Source organism: Balaenoptera ricei, chromosome 2, assembly GCF_028023285.1.
Source record: "Balaenoptera ricei isolate mBalRic1 chromosome 2, mBalRic1.hap2, whole genome shotgun sequence".
Classification (NCBI taxonomy): domain Eukaryota; kingdom Metazoa; phylum Chordata; class Mammalia; order Artiodactyla; family Balaenopteridae; genus Balaenoptera; species Balaenoptera ricei.
In genome coordinates, this window is record NC_082640.1 from 101,942,915 (window position 1) to 101,968,977 (window position 26,063).

The window sequence follows — 26,063 nt, forward strand, 5'->3', positions numbered from 1 at the left end:
TCTTGCAGACATGGGTCATGTGTGGCTTTATTTGTTCTCCTTGTTAGTTGTATGCTTTGGAGGGGGGAGATTTGGGGAAGATTCAAATTCAGGTCATTGTCATCCTTCTCTATCTAAATTAGGATATTTTAGATAATATTTTTTTTACAGGAACCCTCAAAGGGAAAATGTTGTGAATAAGTTTTAGTTGCTGTGGAACATCAATATAGATGAAAATACTTTATACATGTCTTAAGTACTTATACAAGTATCATTATAATGATTTTTAAGAAGTTTGTTTAATCATAAAATCTACTGAAGCATTCTGGGTGAAGTATAGATTATTTTTTGCACACGTCACAATCTGTTCTCCTCCATTAGTACAGTGTTTTAAAAACTATTATTTAAAAACTTTGAATATGTTTCAAAAATAGCAATTTTGAAGGTTCAGTTTTGTTGTGATTAAGTATTAAGGATTTTTTTTGGTTAACTAATCAAAATATTGTTTGATATATATCTATAACATTAAAGGCAATTAAGGTTGAAATAGAGGGAAACATTTATTATTTGAGTCATCTTTATCATTTTCTTTGCTTTGTGATATGTTTTGAAATTAAGACATACTCATTTTTCATTTATCAGATGCATACTTCTACTGGAGGAGGATTTTGTGACTGTGGAGACACAGAAGCATGGAAAACTGGCCCTTTTTGTATAAGTCATGAACCTGGAAGAGCAGGTACCACAAAAGAGGTAAGAATATTGCTATTTTTTTAATTGCTAACTATTTTAAGGTTGATGAAATTAAATAGAAATAAATGTTATGTGTATGGGTTAAGCTGAATTCCATTGATAATCCTGATTTTTATGTTATAATATTTAAATGTAAGGAGTTTTATTTGACTCTAGAGAATTTAAGCGTTTGATAATTATATTCCATATTTCTCTAAAGGAATGAATTTACAATGAAAAGATGAACTTAGAATACTTTTTTGTTAAGCAATTTGATGAGTGAACAATATATTAACCTAAAAGAGCAAATGGAAATAGTTATTAATAGATAGGAGAATATAATGAATTAGAAAACAGTAGAATTGACACAAATTCCATAATTGCTTTTCTTAAAGAAAAAAAAGTCAGCAAACTGATTATCCACTATACGTCCTAAGCAAGAAAAAAAACTGCGAGCAAGCCCAGATGTAGACCATTAAAAAGGAATGGAGAAGGGGCTTCCCTGGTGGCACAGTGGTTGAGAATCTGCCTGCTAATGCAGGGGACACGGGTTTGAGCCCTGGTCTGGGAAGATCACACATGCCGTGGAGCAACTAGGCCCGTGAGCCACAACTACTGAGCCTGCGTGTCTGGAGCCTGTGCTCTGCAACAAGAGAGGCCACGATAGTGAGAGGCCTGCGCACCGCGATGAAGGGTGGCCCCCGCTTACCGCAACTAGAGAAAGCCCTAGCACAGAAACGAAGACCCAACATAGCAGTCAATCAATCAATCAATCAATCAATAAATCTTTAAAAAAAAAAAAAGGAATAGGGAAATAACCATAGAACCACAGATACAGAAGGATCATAAAAGGCTCCTTATATGACTCTGAATGAATACATTTGAAAATAGATTCTTTTATCAGACAGTATTAAGTGCCATAATTTATTCAAAAACAGAGAAAACTTGAATAGGCAGTAACCATTGAAGAAATTTAGAAAATTGTCACAAGAAAGTACTTCCTAAAAAATGCCATGCTCAAATAGTTTCACAGAGGAATACTTTTCAAAACTGAAGGAATAAATAGTTTTTGTACTTTTTAAACTGCTCCTGATAACTCTATAGCATTGAATACCCTTAGGGTATATATTTTGATCTCTTAAGTACCATTTCCCACTAAAAGAAATCAGGGCTTTTTGTAAAAATACCTGATTCCACATGTGAGTTAGGGAATAGATAAGGTAGGCTTGTGAGGATGGGTTTGTGTCAAAAGAACCTAAAACCCAGTTTGAAAAGGCTCCCATTGACCTGAGTTGGACAATTGGGGCATCAGAAAAACAATAATAAATAACCACTATGATTGATTGAATCATACTCACTATATAAAAATCCATGAGTTTCTAATAATGAAACTTACATGAGAACTAAATAGAATAAAACTTGTTTGTTGCCATGCAGTGGTTATTGTATCATTTCCTTACTCTAAAAACTGGTAATTGAAGGGGATGGACTAAACGTTTATTCTACCTTTTCAACAGGAATTGTATTTCATTGTAAGCAAGTATCTCCAGTTCATGAGGTAAAGCTCTTCTTTCTACAGGAATGCTAGCTAATAGAGAAGGAATAATAGAATTAGAAAAATCAACATTTTGCAAACCCTAAGGAAATATTTGATTTAGACAAGGATCATTAATGGATGCTAAAACCCTTAAAACTTGAGTTGATGAGGAACAATATTGACATGGTTCTGAATTACCATCTCATAGATTACTTGCTAGTCATAAGGGAAAAAACAACACTGTACAGTGAGGCAGGCGGGGGAGGGCATCATACTGTTGTCACCTGAAACCAGTCATCAGTATTAGCATCATTATGAATATTGGGTTGATATGGCATAATGAGCCTCCTCGTATGATGTAAAATACAGTACCTAGTTTAACATCTGAAAATCAGTTAATGTAATACTATATAGATAGAATAAAAAACAAAGCCACATGATCGTTTCAGTAGATGCAGCAAAAACATTTGACTAAATCCAACACACTTTCATGATAAGAAGACTTAAACTTATAGGGACTTCTCTGGTGGCATAGTGGTTAAGAATCACCTGCCAGTGCAGGGGACATGGGTTGGAGCCCTGGTCCGGGAAGATGCCACCTGCCGTGGAGCAGCTAAGCCCGTATGCCACAACTACCGAGCCTGCACTCTAGAGCCCGCGAGCTACAACTACTGAGCCAACATACCATAACTACTGAAGCCTGCGTGCCTAGAGCCCGTGCTCCACAACAAGAGAAGCCATCGCAATGAGAAACCTGCGTACCGCAACGAAGAGTAGCCCCCGCTTGCCTCAACTAGAGAAAGCCCGCGCACAGCAACAAAGACACAATGCAGCCAAAAATAAATGAATAAATAAATTAATTAATTAATTTTAAAAAAGAGACGTAAACTTATAATAGAAGAGAACTTCCTTAACCTGATAGAGGGCATTTATAAAAAACTCACAACTATAATTATATTGGATACTTTCCCCCTAAGATCAGGAATAAGGCAGATTCTGCTTTTGCCACAGAGCATATCCATTCAGTATTGTAATTGAATACTGGGGCAGTATTCAACAGCTGTGTAATTGAACAGCTGGGGCAGTTAGGCAAGAAAAAGAAATAAAAAGTACCCAGATTGGAAAGGAAGAAGTAAAACTAGCTCTGTTTGCAGATGACATGATTTTATATATAGAAAATCCTAAGGAATCCACTAAAACATTATTAGAACTAATAAATTCAGCACAGTTGCAGGATATGAGATAATTATACAAAAATTACTTGTGTCTATGCATAGTAAAGAACAATACAAAGATGAAATTAAGAAAAAAGAGGTACAAAATTTATTTAATTTGAGAAGATATATGCACCCTTATGTTCATTGCAGCATTATTTACAATAGCCAAGATATGGAATCAACCTAAGTGCCCATCAATAGCTGAATGGATAAAGAAGATGTGGTGTGTGTCTGTGTATATATACACACATACACAAAATGGAATATTAGCCATAAAAAAAATGAAATCTTGCCATTTGAGACAAAATGGATGGACCTAGAGGGTGTTATGCTAAGTGAAATAAATCAAAGACAAATACTGTATGATTTCACTTATATGTGGAATCTAAAGAAAAAAACAAATGAACAAACATAACAAAACAGAAACAGAGTCACAGATACAGAGAACAAGTGTTTGCTAGAGGGGATGGGGTTGGGGGGAGGAAAAAAATAGGTGAGGGAGGTTAAGAGGTACAAACTTTCCGTTACAAAATAGGTTATGAGTATGAAGTGTACAGTGTGGGGAGTATAGTCAATAATTATATAGTATCTTTGTATGGTGATAGATGGTGACTAGACTTACGGTGACCATTTTGAAACGGTGACTATTTACTATCAAATATATATCAGATCACTATGTCATATACCAGGAACTAACATAGTATTATAGGTCAATTATACTTCAAAAACAAATAACTTCATAGAAAAAGAGATCAGATTTGTGGTATCAGAGGCAGGTGGTGGGAGAAGGGGGAATTGGATGAAGGTGGTCAAAAAAGTATAAACTTCCAGTAAGATAAATAATATAATGGGGCTATAATGTACACCATGATTAAAATAATTAACACTGCTGTGTGTTATATGTAAAAGTTGTTAAGAGAGTAAACTCTGAGTTCTCACCACAAGGAAAAAATATTTTTTCTTTTATTTTGTATCTATATGACTTGATGGATGTTGACTGAACTTATTGTGGTAATCATTTCATGATGTATTTAAGTCATATCATTATCCTGTACACCTTCAACTTATACAGTGCTACGTCAGTTATATCTCAAAACTGGGAGGAAAAAATATAAAAATAAATAGATTCTAATGTTGTTTATGTAAAACAATAAATTCAAATGGACTCTTCTGATTGAGTTTGGATAAATTTTAATTAAAGAGGAACATTTTAGGACTGAGGCTTTGTCCAGTTATAAAGATTTGCACAGAAATCATGTAACAAATAATTGGGCATGGCATAAACTGTCTTGCTTTAACAAGACAATTTTTGGCAAACCTAAATATTTTCACAAGAATATATTTTTTTACTTGCATTACAACATTTTTAGTATTTACTTTGTACTTATGGTCATTGACAGACTTTTGTTGAATATCCACTCCTTCAACATGTACAGTTTCTAAGGACAGTGTTGCATTTTTCTAATTGTTTCTCAGTGTCCCAGATTTAGGGAAGCAGATTTACAAAGATTTTACTTAAGTGCTGTTGTGTCACAGTTCTGGATTTAGTGCAGGCATATTTAGATGTGATCAGATCTTAACTTGTGCTAACATGTGCATGTCTTGATGCTTCAAATCAACTCAGTTATATATAAATGTAATGGGAAGAAAAATAAAGTGGGGTGGGGGGCTTACCTTAGAATTTATCTGACCTAAGGAAGAGAAAAGTAGTCATTTTAAAGTGTCCATTGCATCCTTTTGTATCCAGAGGATGAGCATGCAGGGGCTGAAAGCTTCGTTGCCTGGAAAGAATTTAGCAGTAGTAGATCTTTTATGTATTTAGAGACATCTGTGTGTATTTCTCTGGAAGGCCATGGGGGTTTTTTTGTTTGTTTGTTTGTTTTTATGGAGGCTTTGTTACATAGCATGATTAGTTAAATTATTGGCCATTGGCAATTGATTCAACCTCTAGCCCCTCTGGGGCTGGGGATAGGACTGAAAGTTGCAACCTTCTAATCACAAGGTTGGGTCTCCAGGCAACCAGCCCCCATCCTTAGGTGCTTTCTAAAAGTCACCTCATAAACATAACAAAAGACAGCCCCCACTTCTTCACTTGGGAAATTCCAAGGGTTTTAGGAGCTCTGTGCCAGAAACTGGGATGAAGATATTTCTTATTATAAATCACAGTATTAAAGGCCATGTTCCCCATATTGAGCTATACATTCAATACAGTTCCCCAGCTGGAAATTTTTTTTGGGTAATTGACAAGATGGCTCTAAAATTCATATGAAATTGTAAGGGACCCATAGTAGCCAAAACAACCCTGGAAAAGAAGAACAGACTTGGAGGACTCACACATCCCTATTTTAAAACTTAATACAAAGCAACAGTAATCAAGACAGTGTGGTACTGGCATAATGACAAAAATATAGATTAACGGAATAGATTTGAAATCCCAGAAATAAACCCACATCTGTGGTCAGCCATTTTTCAACAAGAGTACCAAGACCATTCACTAGGGTAAGAATAATCTTTTTACCAAATGGGACTGGGACAACTGGATATCCACATGCAAAAGAATGAATCTGGACCCCTAACTCACACCAACCACAAAAATTAACTCAGAATGGATCAAAGACCTAAAAATAAGAGCAAAAACGATAAAACTCTTACAAGAAAACATAGGGCTAAATCTTTATTACCTTGGATTTGGCAATAGATTCATAGATGTAACACCAAAAGCATTAGTAATAAAAGAAAAAAAAAACTTAAATTGAACTTCATCAAAATTAAACACTTTTATGTTCCAAAGGACACTACCAAGAAAGTGAAAAGATAGCACACAGAATGAGAGAGAGATATTTGCAAGTCATATTATCCGATGAAAGGAACTGGTATGTAGAACTTATAAAGAACTCTTAAAACTTAAAAATAAAAAGACAACCCAGTTTTTTTTTTCTTTTTTTTTAGTGGTGGCATTTTATTATTTTATTTTATTTCATTTTATTTCACTGTGACTTGCAGGATCTTAGTCCCCTAACCAGGGGTTGAACCTGTGCCGTCTACAGTTAAAGCGCGGAGTCCTAACCACTGGACGGCCGGGGAATTCTTCACAACCCAGTTTTTAAAATGGGCAAAGGATCTGAATATGAATTTCTTCAAAGAATATACATAAATAACCAATAAGCACATGAAAAGATGCTCAACATCATAAGTCATTAGAGAAATGCAAACCAAAACCATAATGAGCTACTTCTTAATACTGGCTAATGGCTGTAATCAAGAAGCAGGTAATAACAAGTGTTATTTGAACCCGCAGACACTGCTGGTGGAAATGTAAAATGGTGCACCCACTTTGGAAAGAGGCAGTTCTTCAACCTGTGAAATATAGAGTTACTACATGCCCCAGCAATTCTACTCCTAGACATACTCAAAATAATTGAAAACAGGTGTTGAAATAATTATTTATACATGAACGTTCATAGCATTATTCATAATAGTGTTATTATTATAATAAAACAGTGTTATACAATAATAGAATAGTATTATTATTCTTAATAAAAATTAGAAACAATCCAAATGTTCATCAACTGATAAATGGGTAAGCAAATGTGGTTAGGTTATATCCATACAGTGGAATATTATTTGGTTATAAAGGGGAATAAAGTGCTGAAACATACTTCAATTTAGAGGAACTCTCTGAAAACATTATGCTAAGTGAAAGAAGCCAGCTACAAAAGACCACATATTACATGATTACAGTTATATGAAATGTCAGGAATAGAGCATCCATAGGGACAAAAACTAGATTAGTGATTTTTTAAGTCTATGAGGATGGAGACCTTGTGGGGGTGATCATTAAAGGTTTTTTGTGTGTTTTTTTGAGTTGATGAAAATGTTCTAAAACTGACTGTGGTAATAGTTGCACATAAAAACCATTGAATAGTATATTTTTAGTGAATTATATGGTATGTGAATTTATCTCAAGCTGCTAAGAAATTGAAGTACATAGTCTCACTTATGAAATATTCTTGCTAAAAATGTTTTACCTGAACTTAATAAAGCCTTGAGATCTAACTTCTAGTTTATAGGAAATACAGGGGAGAGATGAACAAGATAAAGAATACCACAAGGAAGATAAATATAATATATAGGACATTTCAAGATAAATCTAGAATGTAGGACTTTTTATAGGAAAAATTGGCCTGACCTCAGTCATGAAGAACAAAAGTCTAGGGGTGGGCATGGGAGATTCATTTAGATGTAAATGACTTGAGGCATAACCAAATGTGATAGACATTTGGGGAATAATTAGGAAACTTGAATATGGTCAAGATATCAGATAATATTTAAAAGTTATTGTTAATGTTATTAGATTTATAATAAGGGTATTAAGATTATGTAAGGAAATGTCCATGTTAAATACATATTAAAGTATTTAGGAGTAAAATATCATGATGACTACTTTTTACCTTAAAATAACTTGAACAACAAAAAAGGAAGCATATATGGAAAAAAGAGTTACTAAATTTAGGTAAAAGTTGTTTTTATTATACTGGTTTCTCTGTTTCTCTGTATTTAAAAAAAAGATAAAAAATAAATAAAAATCACTCAATTACTTAAACACTACACAGATAACAAAAACATACAAATTGCTCCTGAACATAGAGGGCAGAAGAGGGGAATTTTCCAAATTTGTTATATAAAGCCAACATTATGTTGACTTCAGATCTGACATAATATGGAATTTATAAATCAGTTGTATTAATAATTGTTATGCTGAAAGCCTAAATAAAACATTAACAAGTAAAATCAAGTTTGACAGAATAATATAACATAATCATGCCTACATTCCTAGAATGAACTGTTTTTGGAATTCATCTGTGAAACTGTTTGTGCCTGGCACTTTTTGGGAAAGTAGCTCTTTGATAAGATTTTCAATTTCTTCCAGAATTATTGGCCTCAAATCAAAAGCTGTTAATCATGCTTGGTGATGAAGCACTAGTGTATTCCCATTATAGATAGAGACAGGATAAGGAAATTTACTATTGCTGTTATTATTTACCGCTATTCTGGAAGTCAGTCAAATAGACAAACAGAATGAACTAAAATACATAAATATTGGAGAGGAGGCGAAATAGTCATGATTTATACCTTGAAAACCCAAGAAAATTAACTGAAAAAGAATTAGAAACTATAGTAGAGTTTAGTTAGGTTGTTAGTTACGGAACTTACATACTAAAAATCATTAGTTTAATGTATTCAACAAAATTTTTTTTTTCAGGCAAGTCACTTTATTTATTTATTTACATATACATGTATCTATTCTTTTTCAAATTCTTTTCCCACTTAGGTTGTTACAGAAAAAATATTTCTTGAATGCCCTTACAAGCAATAGCTTTTAGAAAATGTAGTGAAAGAAAAGATCCCATTTGCTATACCATCGGAAAAAAAATAACAACATAGAAAAAAGCCGAGAAGAAATCTGCCAGGTCTGTTTTAAGAAAACTTTAAAACTATGCTCCTATGGGAGTATGGGCATGAAAAAAAAATCAGAAGACACATTTCATTCTTGGATTGGAAGATTCAGCATTACAAATGATAAAAGTTTTTCCAAAATTAGTCCATAAATTCATTATATTCCCAATCAGAATAACAGCCAAATTCTCTTTTGGAACTTGACAAAAGTAATCAGAAGTTCTTCTGGAAAAATTTATGAGAATTGCCAGGAAAAACTGAAGAGTTATGAGTGTGAATAGATCCAATAGATTTTAAATGTATTAAAGAGCCATAGTAATCCAGACAATGTGACAGTTGGGACTAAAATTCAGATCTTTAGAATCTGGACTCTAGCACATTTTTTTTTTAACCTTGAATTTGGAAATAATTTCAAATTTGTAAAAAGTTGCAAAAATAGAGTACAAAGCATATTCATATACTCTTTACCCATTCACCTATCGTTAACATATACCTTATCGTTCAGCACTCTATTTTTATTTATTTGTTTTTTAAAAAATATTTATTTATTTATTTTGGCTGCTCTGGGTCTTAGTTGTGGCATGCGTTCAGGATCTAGTTCCCCAACCAGGAATCGAACCCGGGCCCCCTGCATTGGGAGCGCAATCTTACCCACTGGACCACCAGAAAGTCCCTCAGCCCTCTATTTTTAGATTGCCTCTTCTCTCTTACTCATTTATTTGTCCTGATTCCAAATGATTATTCCTTCATTTGACAAATAAAAAATTTGCTTGATTAAATATCACCAGATGTCCCTTTCAATTCATTCTCTTGTTTCTGTTTTTTTTTAAATAAATTTATTTATTTATTTGTTTTTGGCTGCATTGGGTCCTCATTGCTGCACACAGGCTTTCTCTAGTTGGGGCGAGGAGGGGCTACTCTTCGTTGTGGTGCGTGGGCTTCTCATTGGGGTGGCTTGTCTCTGTTGCAGGGCACGGGCTCTAGGCACGCAGGCTTCAGTAGTTGTGGCTCGCGGGCTCTAGAGCGCAGGGTCAGTAGTTGTGGCTCACGGACTTTTGTTGCTCCATGGCATGTGGGATCTTCCCGGACCAGGGCTCGAGCCTGTGTCCCTTGCATTGGCAGGCGAATTCTTAACCACTGTACCACCAGGGAAGTCCCTCTTGTTTCTGTTTTAAGAACGCTTTTCATTCTGATTATTTCCATTTCCTCCTCCAATATTTGTTTAAAGGGTATTGAAATAGTTTAGCATATAGTCAGAGGGCTTTGTGGCTTGATTTTTATATCCTCTTCATTCCATAACTAATCATTCTAGAAAACTGTTTTTGTACTGTTTTGTGTTAAGTAGCTGAAGAATCCTTGGGAGTTAAATTGCTCATCGAGTTTACAAAACTAGCCTCCCTCTTCCTACATCGTGGGATTCCAGTCTGTTGGTGGTTTTCCTGAGTCATATGGCCTCAGTACACTGAATTTAGTCCTGAACTAACCTGATCTTCTTGGATTTCTTTGGATTTATAATTAGATTCAAAAGGTAATTGGTCATTCAGCCTTATTCTGAAGGTAAATCTGGATATTCTGCAATGACTCTAGATCTGAATCATGATCTAGATGTGAGAGAAGGACACTTATGGCTAGCATATAACTAATCAGTTGCCACCCAACAGTCCTTTGTACTTCGCATTTATTTCATCTCTGCTTTGGTGAGTGTGAAATCCATACTCTGCCAGGCGTGTGACATTGTGCCAACCATAATAGGGATTTACCAAATGTAATTAGACCTGGCTGATACTAATCAGCCCATCATCCAGCATTTGACAGTATCTCTTAAAGTGTATTTAAGAGAAGTTTCTTTCTAGTCCTGCAGTACATTTCTGGGTTAATTATTAAGGTTTTTTAAAATCTATTTTGATTATCACCCTTTTGTTCCCTCTAATGGACCTTCTTATTTTCTAAGCTATAAATGATTTATTTAAAAGTTTCTTCTGTACTTGGACTTCCCTGGTGGCACAGTAGTTAAGAATCTGCCTGCCAGTGCAGGGGACATGGGTTCGATCCCTGGTCCAGGAAGATCCCACATGTCCTGGAACAACTAAGCCTGTGCACCACAACTACTGAGCCTGTGCTCTGGAGCCCGTGAGCCACAACTACTGAGCCCACGCTCTGCAGTTACTGACGCCCGCGTGCTCTAGGGCCCGTGTTCCACAACAAGAGAAGCCACCACAATGAGAAGCCCGCGCACTGCAATGAAGAATAGCCCCTGCTCGCTGCAACTAGAGAAATCCCGCGTGCAGCAACGAAGACCCAACACAGCCAAAAAATAAATAAAAAAACAAAAAAAAAGTTTATTCTGTACTTACCAGACCTCTTCTGAAGAACTTAGCCTCTGATTGATACAGTATGGAAGTAATGAGTAGATTCTCTTAACTCTTTAATTCAGACTACTTTTCTGAAGAATTGAAAGGAAATATTGAGCTAAAGATAAGAAATAGGAACGCAGTGGATTAATATTGCTCTTAGTACCTTTGGCACTCTTTTTTCTCTCTCTCTAGCAAAAGCTTCTGAGCAAAATCTCCAGAGGAAAGGTGACATATTGAAGAGATGGTAGAAATTAAAATAATAAAGCATTGGGGAGTGAGAAGGAATAGGTGCAAAAGAATAAATGTGTAGGTTAATGTTTTGGTCACCACAGAATAAAATACAGTTCATTAGTACGGTCTATAGCAGGTACGTTAAAATTGAATATTAAAAGCCTTGTACTGAATTTCTAGTGGATTTTATGTGTGTGTGTGTGTGTGTGTGTGTCTTAAAGAGCTGCTATGTTTCTTTTCCTGCTTACTGCTTTGTTTAAACATCTTATTGGGCTACAACTTGCATAATGTATTAAAAAATTCACCCGTTTAAAGTATAACTTTAGTGCTTTTTTAACATGTACTTCATTCTTTTTTTTTATGACCAAATAATATTCCATTGTATGGATTACATACCATTTTATTTATCCATTCATCAGTTTATAGAAATTTAGGTCGTTTACACTTTCTGGCTATTATGAGTAATGCTGCTACAAATATTTGTGTACAAGTTTTTGCGTAGATACATGTTTTCATTCTTCTTGGATAGATACCTAGGAGTAGAATTGCTGGGTCATATGGTAACTACACTTAACATTTTGAGCATCTCTCAGACTGTTTTCCAAATTGCACCATTTTACATTTCCACCAGCAGTGTATAGGGTTCAAATTTCTCCACATCCTGGCCAATACTTATTGTTATCTCCCTTTTTGATTATAGACACCTTAGCAAGTATGAAGACGTATCTCATTGTGGTTTTGATTTGCATTTCCATAATGGTTTATGACATAGAGCATTTAAATGCGTTTTTTTTAGCTAATTGGTTTGAACAAGCCTTTTATTAAGGAAGTGGTATTTTGTAATGAAATTAACATTTTTTTCCCCCCCATGGGAGTCAAAAGCCCAGATTTTAGTCTTGCTTTTTATATCTGTTTAGAGGTTCTTTGACCTTGGATGGGACCTTTATCTTTTAAACGCCTTTAATTTTCTGCCTTAACAGAGTGGCTATAAGGATCAGTTGAAATAAATTAGTGAGAAAAGTTTTTGTCAGCTGGAGGGGATAACCAATGCCTATAACTCATTGTTCTCTGATGATATAATTATTCAGGCAGGGATGAACATTCATAAGGAAGAGCATCATAAAGGAGAACTCTGTGGTTTTGCCTTCTTTCCTTTCTGTCATCTGTAGCACCAACTTGGCCACAAGGAGTTAAGCTAAACCGATGTGAATAGCAGCCTCTTGAGCTGAAGTTAAATTCATTCCTGGAGGATGGTGTAAATGAACTCATTGAAATTATTGCTATAAATTAATAACATTATCTTTCTCATCCACTTACTTGTATACAACATTGGTAGTATGTTTTTCTATACTTTCTTGCAGAACTTACACTGTCCGTTGAATGAAGAGGTAATTGCCCAAGCCAGGAAAATATTCCCTTCAGTGATAAAATACATTGTAGAAATGACTGTATGGGAAGAGGAAAAAGAACTGCCTCCTCAACTCCAGATAAGGTGGGGGAATTTTTAAAAGGGAGAAGTTTTCATGATGGTTATTTATATTGCAAAATGGGTGTTTGAAAAATGTCTTTGTTGTTATTTACTGCTTTAACTTAACTATCATTATGAAGATTTTATAGAGAATTGCCTCATTGGAATACTTCCAAATGTCCATTTATATGAGATGTTCTCTTAAGACACTATACAGAAGTTAAGCCAAAGGAAGAGCCTAATCAGGAGCTTCTGCTTTTTAAGAAAAAACATTTTGGGGGTCTTGTTCTAAAGGATTTACGAGGTCGTAGCAGCCATTCATCCCAGTAGGGAAGTAAATTGCCCAGTTTGATCCTGGCCTGGACCAACTTCCAGGTTCCCCGAGAGGTCTGTGAACAAAGGTGGGGACTTTGGAACACTGTGTCTCCCTTTAGTCCAAGTCTTCAGCTCTTTTCTTGATCAAATATTTTGATGGGGGCCACATTCAAAGAAAAATAGACAAGATGAAAAGGCAGAGGGCTATGTACCAGATGAAGGAACAAGATAAAACCCCAGAAAAACAACTAAATGAAGTGCAGATAGGCAACCTTCCAGAAAAAGAATTCAGAATAATGATAGTGAAGATGATCCAGGACCTCGGAAAAAGAATGGAGGCAAAGATCGAGAAGATGCAAGAAATGTTTAACAAAGACCTAGAAGAATTAAAGAACAAACAAACAAGAGATGAACAATACAATAACTGAAAGGAAAACTACACTAGAAGGAGCCAATAGCAGAATAACTGAGGCAGAAGAACAGATAAGTGACCTGGAACACAGAATGGTGGAATTCACTGCTGCAGAACAGAATAAAGAAAAAAGAATGAAAAGAAATGAAGACAGCCTAAGAGACCTCTGGGACAACATTAAACACAACAACATTTGCATTATACGGGTCCCAGAAGGAGAAGAGAGAGAGAAAGGACCCGAGAAAATATTTGAAGAGATTATAGTCAAAAACTTCCCTAACATGGGAAAGGAAATAGCCACCCATATCCAGGAAGCGCAGAGAGTCCCATACAGGATAAACCCAAGGAGAAACACGCCGAGACACATAGTAATCAAATTGGCAAAAATTAAAGGCAAAGAAAAATTATTGAAAGCAGCAAGGGAAAAATGACAAATAACATACAAGGAAACTCCTATAAGGTTAACAGCTGATTTCTCAGCAGAAACTCTACAGGCCAGAAGGGAGTGGCATGATATACTTAAAGTGATGAAAGGGAAGAACCTACAACCAAGATTACTCTACCCGGCAAGGATCTCATTCAGATTCGATGGAGAAATCAAAAGCTTTACAGACAAGCAAAAGCTAAGAGCATTCAGCACCACCAAACCAGCTCTACAACAAATGCTAAAGGAACTTCTCTAAGTGGGAAAGACAAGAGAAGAAAAGGACCTACAAAAACAAACCCAAAACAATTCAGAAAACGGTCATAGGAACATACATATCGATAATTACCTTAAACGTGAATGGATTAAATGCTCCAACCAAAGCACACAGGCTTGCTGAATGGATACAAAAACAAGGCCCATATATATGCAGTCTACAAGAGACCCACTTCAGACCTAGGGACACATACAGACTGAAAGTGAGGGGATGGAAAAAGATATTCCATGCAAATGGAAATCAAAAGAAAGCTGGAGTAGCAATACTCATATCAGATAAAATAGACTTTAAAATAAAGAGTGTTACAAGAGACAAGGAAGGCCACTACATAATGATCAAGAGATCAATCGAAGAAAAAGATATAACAATTATAAATATATATGCACCCAACATAGGAGCACCTCAATACATAAGGCAACTGCTAACAGCTCTAAAAGAGGAAATCGACAGTAACACAATAGTGGGGGACTTTAACACCTCATTTACACCAATGAACAGACCATTCAAACAAAATTAATAAGGAAACACAAGCCTTAAGTGACACAATAGACCAGATAGACTTAATTGACATTTATAGGACATTCCATCCAAAAACAGCAGATTACACTTTCTTCTCAAGTGCGCACGGAACATTCTCCAGGATAGATCACATCTTGGGTCACAAATCAAGCCTCAGTAAATTTTAAAAAATTGAAATCATATCAAGCGTCTTTTCTGACCACAATGCTATGAGATTAGAAATCAGTTACAGGGGAAAAAATGTAAAAAGCACAAACACATGGAGGCTAAGCTGTACATTACTAAATAACCAGGAGTTCACTGAAGAAATCAAAGAGGAAATCAAAAAATACCTAGAGACAAATGACAATGAAAACACGACAATCCAAAACTTATGGGATGCAGCAAAAGCAGTTCTAAGAGGGAAGTTTATAGCTATACAAGCCTACCTCAAGAAACAAGTAACAATCTAACATTACACCTAAAGGAACTAGAGAAAGAAGAACAAACAAAACCCAAAGCTAGCAGAAGGAAAGAAATCATAAAGATCAGAGCAGAAATAAATGAAATAGAAACAAAGAAAACAATAGCAAAGATCAATAGAACTAAAAGCTGGTTCTTTGAGAAGATAAACAAAATTGATAAGCCATTAGCCAGACTCATCAAGAAAAAGAGGGAGAGGACTCAAATCAATAAAATTAGAAATGAAAAAGGAGAAATCACAACTGACACTGCAGAAATACAAAGGATTATAAGAGATTACTACAAACAACTATATGCCAATAAAATGGACAACCTGGAAGAAATGGACAAATTCTTAGAAAGGTATAACCTTCCAAGACTGAACCAGGAAGAAATAGAAAATATGAGCAGAAAATCACAAGTAATGAAATTGAAACTGTGATTACAAATCTTCCAACAAACGAAAGTCCAGGACCAGATGGCTTCACAGGTGAATTCTGTCAAACATTTAGAGAAGAGCTAACACCCATCCTTCTCAAACTCTTCCAAAATATTGCAGAGGAAGGAACACTCCAAAACTCATTCTATGAGGCAACCATCACCCTGATACCAAAACCAGACAAAGATACTACACAAAAAGAAAATTACAGACCAATATCACTGATGAATATAGATGCAAAAATCCTCAACAAAATACTAGCAAACAGAATCCAACAACACATTAAAAGGATCATACACCACAATCAAGAGGGATTTATCCCAGGGATGCAAGGATTCTTCAATATACGCAAATCAATCAATGTGATACACCATATTAACAAATTGAAATATAAAAACCATATGATCATCTCAATAGTGCAGAAAAAGCTTTTGACATAATTCAACACCCATTTATGATAAAAACTCTCCAGAAAGTGGGCATAGAGGGAACCTACCTCAACATAATAAAGGCCATATATGACAAACCCACAGCAAATATCATTCTCAATGGTGAAAAACTAAAAGCATTTTCTCTAAGATCAGGAATGAGACAAGGATGTCCACTCTCACCACTATTATTCAACATAGTTTTGGAGGTCCTAGCCATGGCATTCAGAGAAGAAAAAGAAGTAAAACGAATACAAATTGGAAAAGAGGAAGTAAAACTGTCACTGTTTGCAGGTGACATGATACTACACATAGAGAATCCTAAAGATGCCACCAGAAAACTATTAGAGCTAATTAATGTATTTGGTAAAGTTGCAGGATACAAAATTAACGCACAGAAATCTCTTGCATTCCCATACACATCATCCTATACAGTGATTTTTCATCATTCCTTCAGATGATGAAAAATCTGAAAGAGAAATTAAGGAAACACTCACATTTACCATTGCAACAAAAAGAATAAAATACCTAGGAATCAACCTACCTAGGGAGACAAAAGACCTGTGTGCAGAAAACTATAAGACACTGATGAAAGAAATTGAAGATGATACCAACAGATGGAGAGATATTCCATGTTCTTGGATTGGAAGAATCAATACTGTGAAAATGACTATACTACCCAAAGCAATCTACAGGTTCAATGCAATCCCTATCAAATTACCAATGGCATTTTTTACAGAAGTAGAACAAAAAACCTTAAAATTTGTATGGAGACACAAAAGAACCCGAATAGCCGAAGCAGTCTTGTGGGAAAAAAAAGGAGCTGGAGGAATCAGACTCCTTGACTTCAGACTAGACTACAAAGCTAGAGTAATCAAGACAATATGGTACTGGCACAAAAACAGAAATATAGATCAATGGAACAGGATAGAAAGCCCAGAGATAAACCCACACACCTATGGTCAACTAATCTATGACAAAGGAGGCAAGGATATACAATGGAGAAAAGACAGTCTCTTCAATAAGTGGTACTGGGGAAAACTGGACAGCTACATGTAAAAGAATGAAATTAGAACACTCCCTAACACCATACACAAAAATAAACTCAAAATGGATTAGAGACCTAAATGTAAGACCGGACACTATAAACCTCTTAGAGGAAAACATAGGAAGAATACTCTTTGATATAAATCACAGCAAGATCTTTTTTGATTCACCTCCTAGAGTAATGGAAATAAAACAAAAATAAACAAATGGGACCTAATGAAACTTAAAAGCTTTTGCAAAGCAAAGGAAACTACAAACAAGATGAAAAGACAACCCTCAGAATGGGAGAAAATATTTGCAAACGAATCAATGGACAAAGGATTAATCTCCAAAATATATAAACAGCTCATGCAGCTCAATATTAAAAAAACAAACAACCTAATCAAAAAATGGGCGGAAGACCTAAATAGACATTTCTCCAAAGAGCACATACAGATGGCCAAGAAGTACATGAAAAGCTGCTCAGCATCACTATAATTATTAGAGAAATGCAAATCAAAACTACAGTGAGGTATCACCTCACACCAGTTAGAATGGGCATCATCAGAAAATCTACAAACAACAAATGCTGGAGACGGTGTGGAGAAAAGGGGACCCTCTTGCGCTGTTGGTGGGCATGTAAATTGATACAGCCACTATGGAGAACAGTATGGAGGTTCCTTAAAAAACTAAAAATAGAATTACCATATGACCCAGCAATCCCACTACTGGGCATGTACCCTGGGAAAACCATAATTCAAAAAGAGACATGCGCCCCAATGTTCATTGCAGCACTATTTACAATAGCCAGGTTATGGAAGCAACCTAAATGCCCATCAACAGACAAATGGATAAAGAAGATGTGGTAGTTATATGCAATGGAATATTACTCAGCCATAAAAAGGAACGAAATTGGGTCATTTCTAGAGATGTGGATGAATCAAGAGACTGTCATACAGAGTGAAGTAAGTTAGAAAGAGAAAAACAAATATTGTATATTAACACATATATGTGGAACCTAGAAAAATGGTAGAGATGAACCGGTTTGCAGGGCAAAAATAGAGACACAGATGTAGAGAAGAAATGTATGGACACCAAGGGGGGAAAGCAGCGGGGGGGTGGGGGTGGGGGTGTGATGAATTGGGAGATTGGGATTGACATGTATACACTGATGTGTATAAAATGGATGACTAATAAGAACCTGCTGTATAAAAAAATAAACAAAATCAAATTAAAAAAGAAAAAGAAAAGAAAAAGAAAAGAAAAAATTTTGATGGGGGTTCCCTGGTGGCGCAGTGGTTAACAATCCACCTGCCAATGCAGGGGACATGAGTTCAAGCCCTGGTCCAGGAATATCCCACATGCCGTGGAGCATGTAAGCCCGTGCCACAACTACTGAGCCTGCACTTTAGATCCCACGAGTCACAACTACTGAGCCCTTGTGCCACAACTACTGATGCCCGTGCACCTAGAGCCCGTGCTCCGCAACAAGGGAAGCCAACGCAACGAGAAGCCTGCACACTGCACCAAAGACCCAGCGCAGCCAAAAATAAGTTAATTAATTAATTAAAAAAATTTTTTTTTAATATTTGATGGTAGGAATAAGGAGATAGCCCTTTGCCCTGTGCTTTGGGATCTAGGATTATTTCAGGTGTAGGGATTTAACAGTTGTTTTTTAAAAAATTTATGTATTATTTATTTTTGTCTGCATTGGGTCTTGGGTGCTGCCTTTCTCTAGTTGCGGCGAGCAGGGGCTGCTCTTCGTTGAGGTGCATGGGGGCTGCTCTTCGTTGCAGTGCATGGGCTTCTCATTGTGGTGGCTTGTCTTTGTTGCGGAGCATGGACTCTAGACGCATGGGCTTCAGTAGTTGTAGCTTGCGGGCTCTGTAGTTGTGGCTCGTGGGTTCTAGAGCGCAGGCTCAGTAGTTGTGGCGCAAGGGCTTAGTTGCTCTGCGGCATGTGGGATCTTCCCGGACCAGGGCTCGAACCCGTGTCCCCTGCATTGGCAGGCGGATTCTTAACCACTGCGCCACAAGGGAATTCCCTTAACAGTTTTTTTTAGCTAAAACCCAGCAATTTCTAACAACCATAAGTCTTTTAGTGACAGTAATATTTGCTCTTAATTTACAAATGCAAAAGAGAATTCTAGACCTGATATGAAATACAGTTTGGGGCTTGTAGGAATTTTTCTACCTGAGTAATATTAGGAGTTTCACAAACCTAAATACAGTTTTTTTAGTTTACTGGGTTTATTTGTATTATCCTAGGAGAGAGAATTAAGAATTTCAATTTTTAAAAACATTAAATGTATTGTTTTGACTTTTGCTGGGCCATAAACTGTTTGGAAAAATAAAGATCTTCAGAGATTGTGTCCACAAAGGTTTTAATTTCAGATATGTTGATTCCATCAGTTAAATGCTTTAAGAAACTTTGTGTTGGTAAACATAATACTAGCAATATGCCTGTGTAAAAAGGGTGGGTTGCTTGAGTGTGGTCATGTATGTAAGATGGCACTGGACTTCAAATTCACAGATCTGAGTTCTAATTCTCACTGCTTATTGGCTTTGGGACCATAGAGAAGTCTGTTTGAGCCTCTATTTCCTAAGGTATCAGAGGCCTGAGAAAAGCTGCCTCTTAGAGTTATGAGGATCAATTGAGTATTTAGTGAAAGGTTATTATAAACTGTTTAAAACTGATAATAACTTCTGACATTTGTGTAGCCCATGACAGCCATTTTCACGTATTTTATAAGATCCTCACACCACTCTCAAATGTAGATATTATACTCTTCTTAGAGGTGGAAAAGATACTGTCATCTCAGGAAGATTAAATGCTTAAGTGATTTGTCTAAGGCCTCTCAGTCAAATGGTAGTTCTGGCACTTTAAATCTATATACCTTTTTTAAAAAAACTTAAATGTGCTATAAAACCACTATCACTTAAAATAAATAGAAGGTAAAAACAAAAATAAGTTAAATAAAAACTAAATGTTAATAAAATCTGTCTATCATTGCCTGCTTGAAGGTTCTGAGCCTGAGGCCTGTCTCCTTTTGTCAAAGTGGGAGATTAGCAAGAGTTAAGAATGGTGTTAAAGACATACTGCCACTTACTGAGAATAATATTTTAATTCTGAAAGTTAGAAGAATTGGGGAACAAACATGGAAAAGGTAATACTTTTATCAGGGTTTTTAAATTTTATGGCACCGTACCACTTAAAATCACCTCCTATACTCGTATTACAGAGGTACTTTCCCATACATAGGAAACTACATGGTGCTGCTTCATCAATGGCATATATTATTTTAGCCTGTGTTTCATGTTTTCCTTTGTTTATTTGTTGCAGTGTCTGAATATATATCTTTTTTTTTTAAACAGAGAGAAAAATGATAGCTACTACTGTGTCCTTTTCAATGATGAACACCATTCATATGACCATGTCATATACAGTCTACAAAGAGCTCTTGACTGTGAGCTCGCAGAGGCGCAGTTGCACACCACTGCCATAGACAAAGAGGTTCGTGAGTGTCATTTGAATTATTATTCTGTCTTCATCAGCTTCCTGGAAATTGGGTGTTGACTGGCCCTTGCCAAGTGCCTTAGTAGTGTGTTAGGTACAACCATCCTCTTCATTTATTCTTCATAGCGTAAGTAAATTGGTTGAAACTTGATTTTTCTGTGTGTGTATAACAGTTTAAGATGACTAATTTTCCTCTTTTCTTCTAAATAATTAGAAAGTTACTGAATATACTTGGCAAGGAGTTGTTAAGAATGTCAACTCAACCTCAGTCTGTTTCTACAATTATTGAATGAATGAATAAATGCATGAATTATGAGAAGTTGGTTAGTTAACATCATCTATTAAAACTATTTTTAGAATAATATTGATAGCATGGCTCAGCTTTTATTTAACACCCATCCAAAGCAAAATGTGTTCTTCGGGTATGCAGAAGGAACATTAACCTAATCCCTACCCTCAAGAGGAGTGTAAGATGGTGGAAGAAACATCATGGCACTAGTAATTAGCATTGTGATTCTAGGGCTTGAGGAATCAATATCCTGGCCATACCTCTAACCCACTAGTGGACCACAAGTGTATTATGGAACACATGATGAAGAATTTTAAGTTTACTCATGAAAACTATCTAAGACATATAATAGGAGTTTAGTAAACCTAACTTATTATTATCTGATAGAAATAGAATATACTACAATAAGTAAATAATTGACATTCTTGCCAAGCAGGAAATCTAGAATCCTAAAGTATAGAAACTCTCCACTAGTGGTATTGAAAGTTCTGAAGCTACATAAAGCTGCTAAACATTTATGCTTATCTTCTAGGTATTGTCAATCTTAGGACTTTTAGGCAGTCAACAAATGATTGATAATTAAGAGCTTATTGGGTCTTTGGGCTTTATATTACTTATTGATTGGGATTGTCAATCTACTACCTAATTCTCATGTTTGTCTATAATTAGGGCCGTCGGGCTGTTAAAGCAGGTGCTTTTGCTGCTTGCCAGGAAGCAAAGGAAGATATAAAGGTAATTTTCTGAATTAGAGTCAAAAAGAGAATTTTAAGAGGAATGCACATTACAAGAGCCCAAGTAAAACAATTATATTGTTGAAGTGGTTTGACATCCTAAGTAAAGGTAAGATTGGAGCATTTAGACCCCGAGATTTGGAACTGCAACAGTTATATGATTTCTTTTTTTGAAGAGTAGATTACTTAGTTAAAACAAAAATTTTAAAACTAGTTTGTTTTTAATATTCCTTTCATTTCTAGAGTCATTCAGAAAATGTCTCTCAACATCCACTTCATGTAGAAGTATTACACTCTGAGGTTATGGCTCATCAGAAATTTGCTTTGCGTCTGGGGTCCTGGATGAATAAAATTATGAGCTATTCAAGTAAGCATATAACCTGCTTTTCTTATTTTTCATAAAATATTGTCTTTTTAAATAGCCACAAATTTTAAAATGTCATTGAGTATAAAATAAAATGGTTTTTGTTTGTTTTTTATACATTTTGCTTATTTTCAGGATTGCATTTCAGATGCTGTGAATAATGTTTCATTGGCTCTTGATTCTTTGATATTGACAGAATAATTCTTGACATCAAGTGTGGGACGATCACTGTTAGTTTTTTCATATGTTATTATAGGAAATGTACTTTTGGGAGAATATACTTTAAGAATAAAAATTACATGACTTTTTTTGTTTGTAGGTGACTTCAGGCAGATCTTTTGCCAAGCATGCCTTAGAGAAGAACCTGGCTCTGAGAATCCCTGTCTCATAAGCAGGTTAATGCTTTGGGATGCAAAGCTTTATAAAGGTAGGTAGATCTTTACTTGTGCTTCTTGCCATGAAGCAGAGGAATATTATGACCTTAAAGTGGAGTTTAATCTCTTGTGTTTATTAAATCAGTGAACTTGATAAGATATTATACGTTGAAGGTGAGGTTAACCAATCAATATGTATTCTGTGTTAAAACCCAGAGATAATGCCTTTTAATTATAGTGCCTTTTCATTTAGTCAGAACCAGTAAAAAGAGTATGTATGCATTCATGTAGTAGTGCCATTATAAAAGCTATGTTAATTTTCATTTTTAAAATTTAAATGAAGAACCAAAAGTAAAAGGTGAGAGAAAGGTTAAAGGGGATGGAGAAGGGAAGGTACAGAGTAAGAGTAGTCTTTAGTGAAACATAATGAAAAGGAATGGAGAAAGGTGGGAGAAGTAGGATGAAGTAAGGTACAGGAGTGAGAGGGGTACAGAAAAAGAGGGGAAAGGCATTACATGTATGTATTTTAAATTCTAGCTATTAAATATTAATTCAATAAATGCCACTAACATTTGAGTCCTTGAGGTCTATTAGCATGTGAAATATTTTTATAATATTCTGCCACTACTAATAGCTGGAATTTTTTTTTGCCTTGGTGATACTCCTCCCACTTCCCCAAAAAATGATGTATAGGTGCCCGTAAGATCCTTCACGAATTGATCTTCAGCAGTTTTTTTATGGAGATGGAATACAAAAAATTCTTTGCTATGGAATTTGTGAAGGTAATTGCTCTTTATAAATAGATATCAACAAATAGAAATAGAAAACCATTTTTGTAAGTGAAATAATGGAAACAAAGGGGATAATTATGAAGAAAGAATTTAATTTTATAGTTCATTTCTCTGTCAAAAAGTTCATTTATTTTCACATTTGGTAGTATGGAAACAGTAGTCTGAGAGAGGAGATAGGTGGAAAATGCCCTGTTGTTTGCCTGGAAAAAGCAATAGGAGGTTATCACATTCGTGAATACATTTATCTTTTCTAATCATTTGTCCGTTAGTAAAATTATAACAAGAGCAGTGACTAGTTGAAAGGCATAGCAGGGAAAAGGAACAGATATACATGCTAAAAGGAGGCAGATATTTGATGGGCAAGAGTTATACTTAACTATTTGAGGCTAGAATATAAAGATAAATCTTATAGCTTTTTAATATTGTTTTATTGATCTATTGTATATCCCTTATATTGTTATATTTTTTGTCTCTCTCTCTCTCAAGTTAGACTAGTTAGAACATGTACTTCTTTAACCTTCTGCTTTGCCTTATACAGAGGTATCCAGTAAATACTTGTTAGTTTACTCTGATTTTGAGTGGCAGGAAATTCTGTAAAACTTAGGACAGAGGTAGACCCAGGATGGAATTGGAAGCAGAGAGTGAAATAATGATTGTCATAGGCAAATGATACTGTGGGATAAGATACCTGCACTTCCTGGATTTTATAAGTAGATGGTTAAAAGCAACTAAGACATTTGGTTTCTTTAAAGGTTATGACAACTCAAATTATCAACTCTCTTCTTCTAAAACTCATTAGAGATAGAATATTGGACCATATCTGTGATCTGAAATGAAGTTTTTTCCTTATACAACAGCAGTTCTCCCTCCTTATATGATATTTTTCTGTATACCATGGTTACCTCCTAAACTTTGTATGAATCCTAATGGTTGAAATTAAATATGTAGGTCAAGGATCTAACACTGTGCTTACGTATAATAGATGCTTGATGCATGACTGGATGTATTATTATTTTTGTTCTCCCAAGATATCAGGATTGATTTTCAGTTGGTGTGCACCAGTGTGTAGAAGAAGTTATGTACAGCCAGCATCCATTCTGTTTAAGGCTGGATTGAATCTGATGGTTGGTTTTCTGGGTTATATCAGCTTTTAAATACTTTCAATATAGTCCCTGCCCTATTCCATTGGGGTAAAATCTGCTAAAGATTGCCCCAGATTCTGTTTGGAGAAAGTATATACTGCACCTTTGCAGTCCTCTGTGATTTTTACCTGTGTGTGTGTGTGTGTGTGTGTGTATGTTTGTTGTGTTTTTTTTAAATAGTTCTCACTATCCAACTATGCTAGGTTGGGTAGCTGAATTCATATTCAGTCTTTTGTTATTCTCTTTCTAGTAAATTTTTGTTGACCATAGTATCTCCCCTTAATAAATAGGAGTTATAATACTTGCCATCTTATACATAGGAACAAATGTAGCAGCTGTTAAAATTGGGATTTTAAAAGTTTTCAGTACTTATTTATAATTGCTTCTCCACTTATTGTTTTATCTTCCAGTATTATAAGCAGCTACAGAAAGACTATATCAGTGATGATCATGACAGAAGTATCTCTATAACTGCACTCTCAGTTCAGATGTTTACTGTTCCTACTTTGGTATGTATTGATTAGTCTTGGCAATCTTTCTAAGTAATATTTATTTTATTATTTAAGAATTTTAGTTAGTGTTGAATTAAAACAATTTCTGAGTCACTATGTTGGTCTAATTACACGTGGAAAATTGAATAATGCTTCAGTGGTATCTGCATGTGAAAATGCTTTAATGATACCCAAGGGCTAGGTAATTTGTGGAGTGGGAGTGATGGCACTACCTTGGTCCAAAAGTGCTCATTCCTGCAGGTGAAACCTAGGGATGGTTTCTCAGTGTCTAGAGTAACTTAGGAACAGTGCCTTTTTAATACCAAAAAAATTTTTTTTTTGCTATTCTTTTGTTCTTTAGTTTGTTTTTTTTTTTATTGTTGTTTTTAGGGGTGGGGGAATAGAGTAAGATAAAACAAAGCAGAAGGAGAGTATAACTGTTGAGCATTTGCATGAGATGGAGCTGCATAGGCTTGGGAGGAGGAGGGTGGAGGATTCTGCTTCCTTTTTATACTACTACTTTTCCTGTTTCTTCTGGAAAGTTCCTACTTTCTCTTTTCAAAGGCCAGAGAAAAGAATGGGGAAGAGAAATTGGATTGCTAGTAAGGGGGAGATGTCAGAATAGAAAATATATATGACAGAAGCCTGAAATATATCTGTTTGTTGTACTTTGCTCACTGTGTGATTAACAGTGGTAAACATTCATGTAAATAACCTGTGTAGTGGGCTTGGGGTGTTCAGACAGGTGTTTTCTAGTTGCTGAGGAGTAGGGAATTTTTACTTTTAGAAAATAATTTCTCAGAAATTGCTATCCTGTGAGACTGAGGAGTGTGTTTGATGCTCGACAAACATTTATTCAAAATGACTTACCAACCAAATGAATAAATAAATAAAGTCCATACTATAATGAGTTAATACTAAAAACAATATTCTTCATACGTTCTGCAGGCTCGACATCTTATTGAAGAGCAAAATGTTATCTCTGTCATCACTGAAACTCTGCTGGAAGTTTTGCCTGAATACTTGGATAGGAACAATAAATTCAACTTCCAGGGTTATAGCCAGGACAAATTGGGAAGAGTATATGCAGTAATATGTGATCTAAAGTA

At 35.4% G+C, this 26,063-nt stretch overlaps 1 protein-coding gene across 6 annotated transcripts in view; it reads left to right on the forward strand.

The window, feature by feature from the left end:
• Positions 1–26,063, forward strand: part of UBR1 (ubiquitin protein ligase E3 component n-recognin 1) — a 144,747-nt gene that overhangs the window by 39,656 nt on the left and 79,028 nt on the right. For all 6 annotated transcript variants that reach the window (XM_059913490.1, XM_059913491.1, XM_059913495.1 and 3 more), the window contains 9 exons: positions 622–732; positions 12,869–12,999; positions 20,631–20,769; positions 21,731–21,793; positions 22,036–22,159; positions 22,476–22,583; positions 23,224–23,312; positions 24,874–24,972; positions 25,903–26,060. In XM_059913490.1, coding sequence (XP_059769473.1) covers positions 622–732; positions 12,869–12,999; positions 20,631–20,769; positions 21,731–21,793; positions 22,036–22,159; positions 22,476–22,583; positions 23,224–23,312; positions 24,874–24,972; positions 25,903–26,060 — 1,022 coding nt within the window. The remainder of the gene's footprint in view (positions 1–621; positions 733–12,868; positions 13,000–20,630; positions 20,770–21,730; positions 21,794–22,035; positions 22,160–22,475; positions 22,584–23,223; positions 23,313–24,873; positions 24,973–25,902; positions 26,061–26,063) is intronic.